The sequence below is a fragment of the Urocitellus parryii genome, chromosome 15 (assembly GCF_045843805.1).
Source record: "Urocitellus parryii isolate mUroPar1 chromosome 15, mUroPar1.hap1, whole genome shotgun sequence".
Classification (NCBI taxonomy): Eukaryota; Metazoa; Chordata; class Mammalia; order Rodentia; family Sciuridae; genus Urocitellus; species Urocitellus parryii.
Window position 1 is genome coordinate 16,378,894 of NC_135545.1, and position 11,361 is coordinate 16,390,254.

The 11,361-nt window shown below is 53.4% G+C and overlaps 1 protein-coding gene across 1 annotated transcript; it reads right to left on the minus strand.

The window, feature by feature from the left end:
* Nucleotides 1-418: 418 nt before the first annotated feature.
* Lrfn3 (leucine rich repeat and fibronectin type III domain containing 3) lies at nucleotides 419-7,237 on the minus strand. Its single transcript, XM_026380110.2, has 3 exons — nucleotides 6,172-7,237; nucleotides 3,440-4,870; nucleotides 419-1,020 (listed from the first exon to the last, which is right to left on the minus strand). The coding sequence occupies exons 2-3, from the start codon at nucleotides 4,852-4,854 to the stop codon at nucleotides 555-557; spliced, it is 1,881 nt and encodes a 626-aa protein (XP_026235895.1). The 5' UTR covers nucleotides 4,855-4,870; nucleotides 6,172-7,237; the 3' UTR covers nucleotides 419-554.
* Nucleotides 7,238-11,361: the final 4,124 nt, after the last annotated feature.

Sequence of the window (11,361 nt, forward strand, 5' to 3'; positions counted from 1 at the left end):
CTTTCTCAGAGCCCAGGTCTCCTCCCTGACCACACCCCAGGCTGAGCCAGTCATTACTTCCCGGCTCCACAATCCCCCAGGCTCCACTCATCACCATATTCCCAGTCTCTTTGGGCTATCATTGCCTGAAGACATGTCTCCCACTGGACTTTGTGCTCCCTGAGGTTAGGGCTCAAGGCTTCCAGGGTCACTGCAGTGTCATCCAGGTAGACACTCCAGGGATGTCTGTTGACTGAATGGATGAACATCCTCAGTTTTCCCCACCGGCTCCTGCCCCAGGACCTCAGGCTGAACTGGGGGTCTCTCAGAAGAGGTTCAACCAGCCCCAGACCCCTGTACCATTCCCCCAAACCCCACAGACAGAGACAAGGGCAAGAGCCCAGGCCCAAGCTTAGAAAAATAGGACTTTTTTGTTGTGCCCCGGTGCCCCGACACCCTCCCCTTCAGAGTTTTAAAAACCGTGAGCAATTTGGTGAGTCTGAGGCCAGGTCCCGCGGGGTGTCCGGGTCCTGCTGTCCCCTGGAGCCAGAGGAGCCGTAGAGGTGGGTGCCCAGCTAGGGTCCCGTGGGTTCGTGGCTGGGCCCCCAGGATTCGCAGTCCAGCTGGACAACGGTGTGGGCCCTGGGTGCGGAGGGCTCAGGGGCAGGTGCAGTGGGCGGGGGACCCAGGGCGCCATTGGTCTGGGAGCAAACGCTGCTGACAGGCGCGGGTGTCTTGGCCTTGCCGGGGGGCTGGCCACCGTGCACCTTATAGCGCATTAGCAGCACGAAGATGAAGACCAGTACCGAGGCCACGATGACACCACCGAGCGCGATGATCATTGTGCCGCCCAGGAAGGGTGCGTGCGGGGCTCCGCACGGCTGCAACGCAGGCTCGGTGGAGAAGCGGGCACAGCCCACAGGCCGCGTGGCAGTCAGCCCCGTCGCGCTGTCCTCGTACACCGCAAGCACGCACAGATCATAGGTCCGGCCTGACGCCAGGTCAGTCAACAGGAACGAGCGGCTGTCTGCCGGGATCATCCTGGAGGGGCAGGCAGGTGGAGTCAGGTCCCTGCTGCCCAGCACCCATCTTCTCTCTCCCCCACCCAAAGCCCCGCGGGGCTAGATTCCCTCCACCCTGCTACCTCATTTTTTTCTAGCCACCAAGTTCCCTCTGGCCAGCATTTCAGTTTCCTTGGGCCTTTGACACCCCTTCAGCGACCTGCCTGACGTCCCTCCAGTTTGCTCTGCAATCTCACTCTAGTCCACCCTCCTGCCTCCCTGAGCCTGCCAACCCACTTCTTTTTGCTTTTTCTTTGGACCCCATGCCCAGTTTCTCCGCAGCCCACCACCTGAGTTCCTCCACTCTGTTTAGTGTATTTATACCCACCTGCCCTGTTCCTCTTTGGCACTGCCACCCAACTTCCCTCCACTCTGCAGCTCAACTTCCCTGCCTAGTTCTCCCCCAATCCTCTGCCTGATTTCACTCTGATCTGACTATAAAAGTTCCTGCCAGTCCTGATGCCAGCCGTCTCTCCAGCCCAATTTTGTTCTAACCCTGTCTGAATTCCCTCGGACCTAATCCCCTTTCCTTCTAGCCTGCCAGCCAATTTCCCTTTACCCTCACTCCCCCATCACCCTCCAGACCCCCACCCAATTCCCCTCTGGTTCCTATCTGACTTCTCTCCAGTCTCTGCCTAATTTTCCTTTTCCAGCTGCCTGATTTTCCCCTAGTGTATAGCAGAATTCTCTCTAATCTTTTAATCTAACTACCTGATTCCCTGTTACCCTGCTGCCTGATTTCCTCTAAGCTGCCAAAAAATTTCCCCCTAGCCCCATTCCCTTATTATTACTATCATCCTCGTATCTGTAGTCTGTTTTCCAGTGAGTCCTGTCATCTGAATCACCGCTGCTGATTTCTTTTTCTCCCTGTTGCCTTATTTCTTTCCGGCTCATCACTTAACTCTCTTTTATGTCTATTGTTATCCTTACCTTTCCCATTTCCTTTTAACCTTACCACCCAATTCCACCATATTTCCTGTAGGTGCAGTGTACCCTGTTGGAGGTTTAACTTGTTTTATTACTAAACTGCTTTATTGAGAGAGAAACAGGAATCTCCAGGATTGCCTGTGGATGGTGGCCATCCAAAAGACCGCTGGTCCCATTAACAAGTCTAGGCAAGGAGGCCAGGACTTGTGTGATTTTTCAGAGTGAGCCCCCCATGGAATCTACTGAGTAGTGTTGCCTGAGAAAAAGGAATAGAATCAGGACTGAAAAGAAAAACAAGTGATGATCTCTTGAGGGGTGGGTCCCAGAGGCAGGAGGGGGTCCTGGTATTGGGTTTCCACATTGTACATCCCAGTCCTTGGCCACCGTGCACCTTATAGCGCATAAGCACATAAGCAGCACGAAGATGAAGACCAGTACTGAGGCCACGCCTCAGGGACTGCACACTTGGAACCACGCCTCAGGGACTGCACACTTGGCCCAGCCTGGTGGCAAGAACAGGGTGTCATTAACAACTGCTCATGCAAGGTTGGACTTCAGTAAGAGGTGTCAGCAGCAACCACTTTCCACCATATGTACCAAATGCTATCTGGCTTGGGGGCAGAAGTTGAAGCACCCCACCTCTTGGACTCTTAAAAACTCCGTTTTTTGTTTGCAACCACGGAAGAGAGAAGGGAACCCCCAAGAGTGACAAATAGGATATTTCTGATCACCCAGAAAGAAGAGCTTGAATTAGGTTTGATTTGACTTAGCAAATCAAAAATTGATGTCACCATTATCAGAACTCCACATGTACAGAGATCACTCTCCGCATGAACCCAAAGCCTAGTCTCTATTTAACCTCCTCCCCCCGAGTTTTCCTTTTAAACTCTGGTCTGATTTCCTTTGTAACAGGGCTGCCTCATTTCATTTTCTCTGACATTCCTGTACCTTCCTGCTTGATCTTTTTCTTCTTGCAGCCTCGCTTGTATAAAGCCGTCATCTAGAAAACTAGGCTTTTCTCTCTTTACCTTTTACTGCTGAAATTTGCTTTTATCCCCCGCCACTCATCCCCATTAATGTTTTACTCTCTTGGCCTGATTACTCTTTACTCTTGCTGTCTAATTTCCTCATGTTTGTTACCATTTACTCTTACTGTCTTATTTCTCTTTACCTCTACAGCCTCATTTCTTTTATCATTACTGCTTGATATTGTTTAGCCCTATAGTCTGATTTCCTTTTTCCTTATAGCCTGATTTCTTCTTACCATTGCTGTCAAATTTCTTTTACCACTTCTGCCTGATTCTGGTGAACCTCGCTGCCAGATTTCTTTTACCTTTGCCGTCTGATTTTCTTTGTGACCCTGTAGCATCATTTCTCAGCTGTGCTTCAGTATGGAGCATTCATGGGTGTGCCCTCCATCCTCCCCATTCCTCACTCCCCCACCCAGCTACCCCTCTGCCTGGCCCCTGCACCTGTACACGAGGATGTCATCAGCTGAGCTGTTGTACTGGATCTGGTACATGCGGATGCCTGGGATGGGCCGCTGATCTGGCCACTGGACGAGAGCAGCTGTGGCTCCATGCTCAGTCACTTGGACGCCACGGTCAGTAGGGGGCACGGTGTCAGCCACCTTGGCGGAGGCAGAGGCAGCAGAGGGCGGGGTGAGGGCATCAGGATCCCCGTCCCGCGGGGGGTCACAGCTGGTACTATTGGCTAGCTGTGGAGGTGGTGGGGGACCCACGGTCAGCTCAACAGCAGCTGTGGCCTCACCAGCTGCATTGGCCGCAATGCAGGTGAAGATGCCACCATCGCCTGGCTCGGTGACCAGCAGCTCCAGTGTCCCATTAGGGAAGGCACGAGCACGGCTCGAGTTGCCCAGTAGCCGGCCTTGGGGTGACACCCAGCGCACACGGGGCTCTGGGTCCCCTACTGCCCGGCAGCGCAGAGCAGCTGGTCGACCTGCAGGCACTGCTAGGGGTGGTGAGCGGTGGGTCACCACAGGTGGTTCGCACACAAACTCCTCCTCACCCACAGCCCAGAAGTAGCGGCCCCCCAATGCAGGTGGCGAGGCACAGGCCTCGAGGTCGTCTTCTCGAGCCAGCCGCCGCAGCCACACCAGCTCACAGTTGCAGTGCAGGGGGTTCCCACCAAAGGCCAACACCAGGGCAGAGGCAGGAGAACCACGGGGCCGGGCAAGCAGCGGCAGGCGAGAGAAGAGGGGGTCAGGTGGGATGGTGGTCAGGCGGTTGGAGGTCATGTCCAGCCGTGCCAGCTTGTGCAGGCGGGAAAAGGCGCCAGCAGGCACAGAAGCTAGCAAGTTATGGTCAAGGCCCAGCGTGTTGACATTGCCCAGGCGGCCCAAAGCCTCCCAGGGCAGCTGCTCGAGGTTGTTATAGGAGAGATCGAGATCCTCCAGTGTCTCGGCACAGTCGTCCAGGGCACTAGCTGCCAGGGCTGCCAGCTGGTTGTTGCTCAGGATGAGGTGGCGCAAGTTGACCAGGCCACGTAGCTGTCCCTCGCCCAGCGAGGTCAGTCGGTTACCATCTAGGTGTAGGGCGCGCAGGGCACGGAGGTCAGCAAAGGCGCCGGCTGCCACGTGGCGGATGGTGTTGCGAGACAGGCTCAGATGCAGCAGGCCCGTCATGTTGGCCAGGTCGCGGCGGCGCACAGCCGCAATGAAGTTGTCTGCTAGGCGCAGCTCGGCTGCACGGCGATCCAGCGAGGGTGGCACGAACAGAAGGCCTGCCCCTGGACACAGCACACTTAGGGGCAGTGACTGGGTCTGGCAGCGGCAACGGCGAGGACACGGGCTGGATGTGGCTGGCTGGGGTGGAGACGAGGCAGGGGCCAGCGGTAGCAGGCACAGGAGCAACGGGAGGACGGCCATCGCGGGCGGGGGCCACCTGCAGGTAAGAGGAGCAGCATTAGGGAAGGCTGAGGCCAGAAGAGGGGCCCCACAGGGAGAAGGTCACCATGGGCTGTGAGCAGCAGAGCTGGTCAGAGATGCTCAGAGGGAGGAGTGGTCAGACACAGTCCAAAGCCAGAGGAGGTAGTCAGAGACTCAGAGATGTGTATAGTGGAGGCACAGAGGGAGGGGAAATGAACAAAGATGGTCAGAGGGAAGGGAAGAGGCTAGGGAATGGGCAGAGATGGTCAAAGAATAGGCGAGTTGGCCAGGGTGGGCAAAGAGAGGGTCAAAGATTCCTACTGAGAGAAGAGGTGGTCAGGTGGTAATCAGAAATGGTCAGACGTGACCAGAGAGGAGAGGTGGTCAGAGGTGGTCAGGAATAGTCCAGCCAGGAGAGCTGGTCAGAGAGAGAAGTGATTTGACATGGTCAAAAGCCAGAGAGGCGTTCAGAGAGAGGAGAAAGAACAGACATCAGAACCAGTTGGAGATCAGGGGAGCGGGGAGAGGTCATCATAGGGAAGAAAGACAACCAAAGATGGTAGAAATAATCAGAGATCAACAATTAAGAGAGATAACGGGTGAGAGGGGACCAGGAAAGGCCAGAGATGAACAGATGGTTGTAGACAGAGAGTTGGAGTTGGGGTGGGTGAAGGGCAGGAGAGATAGTGGAAGATGGTTAGAGAAAGGGAAGATAGAGAGGAGGGACCGCAGGGCAGCTAGAGAGAAGAGTGGTGGATAGAGATGTCAAACATGGTTAGAGGCGATCACAGACCCAGGATTAGAGCCAGGTGTGGACAGAGAGCAAGAGAGCCAGTGGAAGATGATTAGAGAAAAGTACAGGGGACAGAGATGTCAAAGATGGTCACTGAGTGAAGCAGTAGACAGAGATGGCTGGAGAGAGGAGCTGTGGACAGAGCTGTCAGATATATCAGAGAGAGTAAAGGTGAACAGAGATGGTCACTGAGAGGAAAGGGGCAGAAAGGGGACTAGAGAGAGTGGTGGTGGACATGAAAGGCAGCTGGAGATGGTCAGGCAGGACAGATGGTGAGAAGCTGTAAGGGTGGTGGCAGCAAAGAACTGGAGATGCTATCTGCTGGGAATGAGGAGGTCAGAGGGGTAGGCTGGCCAAGTGTCCTGGGAATGTTGGAGGGAGAGCAGGACTGGAGGTAGATGTAGAGAATGAAATGACTTTTCCCAGGGAAACCCAAGAGTGCCAAAGGGGACCTGGTCCTCCACCCCAGTCACAAAGGTCCTCTCAAGTCCCTCCCCACCACGGAGGTCTCTCAATGGCCTTACCTGAGCTGGAAGCCACCCCAGGGAGCGGAGTCCTCAGGCTCCAAGGGGGTCAGAGGTCAGGACTCTGGAGGGGGTGTCTGGTCATGCCGTCCCTGTTCCTGAGGTCTCTAGAAGGACTGTTGTGTTTCAGCTTAAATCCGTGCCCATGGAGTCTCCAGATCTTGATACTTAGGGTCCCAGACCCCCAAATATAGGACCTCTAGGATCCTGTTTTAGAGATCCTGGCCCAAGTTTGGTTGGTTTAGGGTCAGGGTTTCCCAGCTCCAGTCTTAGGATGCTAAATAAGTCAAATGGGGAAGTTTAGGGTCTAAGTTCCAAATCCAACCCTGGATTCTGGTAGTGGGGTTCTGTGTTCTGATACTGGGGTGCCAAGTAAAGACTTGGAGGTCTCTAGCCCCAGATTTCAGCCTTCAGGTCTGCAGGAAGGACTTCAGGCCCAAATTCAGGTTCAGGTGCCTTGGAATCCCAAGGTTCAGATCTTGGAATTTGAGGCCTAAATCCCAGGGTTCAGTTCCCAAATAGTGGGTTCCAGGATATAGATTTTGGAATCCAGTCCCAGATTTCAAGGTGCCAGGCACAGAATTGAGAGTTCAGCTCCAGATTTGGGGGCTTATATACCAAATCTTGGGGTCCATGCTCTAAATCATGGGATTCAGTTTCCAAATCTTGGGGTCCCAGGGACCGATGTTGGGATTCCAGCTCCAGATATTGGGGTTCAGGGTCCAGATCTGCGGGTTTCTCGGGCTGGATCTCGGGGTGCTAGCCCCAGATCAGGGTCTCAGGCTTGGGTTTCCGTATCTCTCCATCCAATCTCGGGGTGAAAGCCCCCGATGTCGGGGTGCGGGCCCAGGGTCTAGGGCGGCAGCATCGCGGCTTGCTTCCCGGCTTGCAGCTGGCGCTGGCCCAGAGGGAGGGGGTCCGCTGCGGTGGGGAGGGGGGCGCCCGCCCGGCAGCCCCAGGGCCGGGGTGGGGCGAGGCCTGGGCGCAGACAGACGGACTGACAGACAGGAACTCGCAGGATGGGGGCACCGCAGCGCGGGCGGGGGCGCCAGGGGGGAGGGGCCGCGCTCAGAGACCCCTCCCCCGCCGGGGCCGGGGAGAGGGCCGGGCGGGGGCCGGGCAGGCGGGCCGGGCAGGCGGGCCGGGTCCCGGAGCTCCCGCGGCCTCCTCGCCGGGAACCCAGGGCCGCGCGCGTGCCCGCGCTTAAAGGCGCAGACCTCGCGCGCGCCCGCGCTTAAAGGCGTAGGCAGCCCCCCCCTTTCTCAAAGGCACGCCCCTGGCCCCACCTCCTATGGAGTCGCCCTAGCACTGCTGGGAGCGAGAATCCCTGGATACAAGGAGACTGAGACGGGCACAGAGACTAAGGCAGAGAGACAGAGATAGGAGAGAGAGAGAGACAAAAAGATGGGCAAGCTTGGATTGAGGGACGGAGAGGAACAGAATGAGAGATACAGACAGAAATACACGCATGTGTTCAAAGAGAGACGGAAATGTAGAGACAGAGACTCAGAGAGATAGACAAGAGGCAAGGACAAGTCAGAGACAGAGATGGGCATGCACACACACGTGCGCACACACACAAGCTTTAATATGCAGCACTTGGGGGCAACTAGACCATGAGGATGGGTACGTGTAGATGTGTGTTTGGAATTCATTCATAGCTTTGAAGTAGCTCTCCATCCTAGACACCCCTTACCCCAGCCAACACACACATGTCTCCTGCCCCTCTACCTCAGCACCATCTCCTTGGAATGTCCTTTCTACAGGTGAAGTTGTCGTACCTGGGTTCTGCCCAGCAACAGGCCTGGCCTTTCAAGCCAGAAGACCTCCTCCCCAAGTCTCCTTTCCCTGGCTGAAAGGACAAAACTTGGATCTAAGTTTCTTTACCTTATAGGATTAGGGGTAGACCTCAAGATGCACTGAGAAAATGCCCTAGGGAGGAGAGAGAAGATAGGAAATGGTTCAGAGGCAGGGGGTTGACGAGGCTGGCCTGGCTCAGAGAACTATGTCCACTGTTTTCCCCTCCTGCCTCTCAGGGCCACTACCCACAGAAGATGCTACCAGGAGTGATGAAGGGATGGGGGCGGGTGTCCCACACTGTCACGGCAGATGGTATCTTAGGCAGAAGGGTATGGGTAATGGTCTGCAAATCTGGCAACTTTGTTATAGCAATGTGAGGGAACTGATCTTGCAGGAGCCCTGGTCCAAAGAGAACAATTTTGCCCTGGGTGGTCTGGGGACATGGCCCTACACTGGGGAATCTGAGTGGTCCTGGGGAGTATCCTACATACACTATCTGAGGAGAAGAGTAAAGTAACCTTGCAGTTGGGGTGTGGATGCACATCACCCTGGCATCCCTAGTCTGCTGAAGGTTTCAGAATAGACTTTTGGCTCTTTGCACTTATGTGTATTGAAAAATTGCAGCTAAAATTAACTTGGCCCTGGGACCCGCCTTTCCAGATCATTAGCAAAGTTCATCAGTGCTCCTGGCCCAGCACAGCAGATACTGGTCACTTAGAAACTCAGAAAAAGACTATAGAAGCTTCAGAGATGCTACAAAGTTAGAGGAGCTGGGAAAAGAGGACAGAAATGGAGGACTGAAAGCAGGACTAGAGAATTCAGTGGAACTGGCTGATTTGGGGAGTGATCCCAGGAAATAGAGGCAAGAGAAGAACTGGGTAGGGGAGAAAGAAAGCTAGTGGAAGGTGTACTGATGAGGAGCACGTTATCTCTCTGGGCAACTGGGGTTAGAGAACTTTAAGGGACCTTATAGAAAACATCAGAATTGTCCTTCTAGTCCCCCAGCAAAGTTCAAAGAAGCTGGGGCATTTATCTATGATCTCTGGCCCACCTTGGGTGATGATTGTCCCTGTGTGTGTGCGTGCTGGGGGTTGGGTGGGGGAAGAAATGGTAATTATGAGCCATGCAAGATCTGGGAGGTGGAAAAGTAGAAACAGTGCCTTGACCAGTGAGTGGTCCTTGAAATTTAGATCATCAGGATCACCTGGAGGGCTTGTTCACCATGGACCTCTAGGACCCAAGCTCAGAGTTGATTCGGAGTCTGACTCAATAGGTTTGAGGTGGGACCTAGACAACAATTGCATTCTCAACAAGTTCCCAGGTGATTTGGGGACCACACTTTGATAGTCACTGGACTAAACTGAGAACATCTGCAATGTGCAGGGAACTGTCCACCACAGCTATGCTAAAACCTGGTGAGTTGAGGGGATGATGTAGCAGCCCAGGTATGTTCCAGAAACAGAGATTCAGAGGCGCAGATGCTATCATTAGTTTGGCATTTGTTATAGATTTCTGCACATGGTCATGTTAGTTGACACTGCAGTAAAAGTGGTGACCAAGAGAGCTCAGGTCCTGTCTTCAGTGAACTCACATCCAGAAGGGAGAGAGTCACATTTCCAGACAGCCCAGAGCCATCAGGGCTGAGAAGGGAAAAGCTCAGGGCAAAATAACAAGGTCTGTGATGACAAAGCACAGGCCAGAGTAGCCCAGGCTCTTATGGGGAAAGCAGAGGGCATGGGGCTCCAGAAGCAAAATCCAGTCTCTCCGCCCCATCCTGAGCCTTGGAGGCTCCCTGGAGTAGGAGACCAACATACTGAGATGTGAAGGAGAAGTACACATGAGGCAGCCGGGCTGAGGGCTCCTTATACTGTGTCCACGCAGCTCGCCTGTGCCTTCCTGCCATGGCACGTACAGCTTGGAGTCCCTGAGTGCCTGGATAGTGGGTCTGCATATTCTGTAACCCCTCATTAGCTCCTGGAAAGGGATTCTGGTGGGATGAATGTTTGGGGGACTCTGCTTAATTGCTGCATTTGCTTAATTGCAACATCTGGAGAAGAGGACGGAAACAGCCGCAGAAGAAAGAATGAGGTTAAACTTCCTGTGAGCTGAGGGGGCCTTGTGGGGAAGGAGACTGCTCCTATCTGCACACAGCCCGAGGCACACAGAACATTCCCCTATAGACACAGACACGCAGGGGACACACCCGTACTCACACATGCACATCATGTACTGAGGCTTACTGGAACACAGTCATGCAGACACATGGGCTCATGTTCAGACAGAGGGACATGCACATACACAATCTTACACCAGGCATGTGTGTAGAAGCAGTCTGCACACATATTCTCTCTGGCTCCCCTCCCCTAAGAAACAGAGGTTCATGTTTAAACACCCACAGGAAGGGGTACACACACACACACACACACACACACACAGGCATATGCATGTGCACCCAAATCAATGAAATCAGTTAATCTGCCCCAAAGGGTCACTTTATAAAGGGACGTAGTCCCCTTCCAAGTCAGGGGGCTGTCAGAGCAAGGAGGGAGGAGGTGGTTTTTTCCTATCTCTCACCTAGCACCCACCAGCTCAAGTTTGTGGGTTTCACTGGAATTGGTTCAGCTTTGTAACTAGCACATGGATCTGGACTGAGGACTAGGAACTCACTTTGAAGATCAGACCCAAAGGTATCTCTACAGGGTGGGATCAAAAGAAGGTGGCATGAAGATTTGCATCCCCATTTCCACCACCACACTAATCACTCTAAATCACACTAAGGGGTTCTAGGAAGCACTAACTTCTGCAGGGCAATAAAGAAGCCCCCATACATGAGGTTCTGCTTAATAATGCTGGAAGACCTAGTTGCAACTGTCAGGGTCTGCCTTAATGACTTCAGCTACCAACATGGAAGAAGACTTCCATAAGCACATGGGAAAAAGTTTATATTTGTGCAAAGAATGGGGGGAAATACTGTTAACTTTTAACTAACAAGCATAGAGACTCTGGTTCATTGTACAGATATTGTATATGAAAGCCTGAATGCCACAGCTGGGGATTAGAAGCTCATTTCACAGACTAATACTGCTCAAGATTTACAGACATCAGGAGCCCAGAGGGGAAGGGTCAGTGTATTAGTTAATGTAATGTCAGCTGCTATAACAAATAACCCCCTTGGATTTCCCTGACTTCATACAATATTTTATTTCTCATTCACAGGTGTCCTAGTTGGTTGGCAGCTGTCCTCCATCTGGTGATTCACATACCAGACTCATTAATCTTGAGACATCATTATTTCCTAAGGCTCAGAGTTATCAAGTTATCAGTTTCTACCTGGTAAAAGGGAAGAGACAGGATGGAGGTGGTTTTTCAACTTCTTAAAAGACTTGTCCG

Coding starts and splice junctions, on each gene's coding strand:
- Lrfn3 (XM_026380110.2), bottom strand. CDS start 4,854: ATGGCCGTCCTCCCGTTGCTCCTGTGCCTGCTACCGCTGGCCCCTGCC. Junction 1,021..3,439: donor GATGACATCCTCGTGTACAG/GTGCAGGGGCCA, acceptor CTGCCCCTCCAG/GATGATCCCGGCAGACAGCC.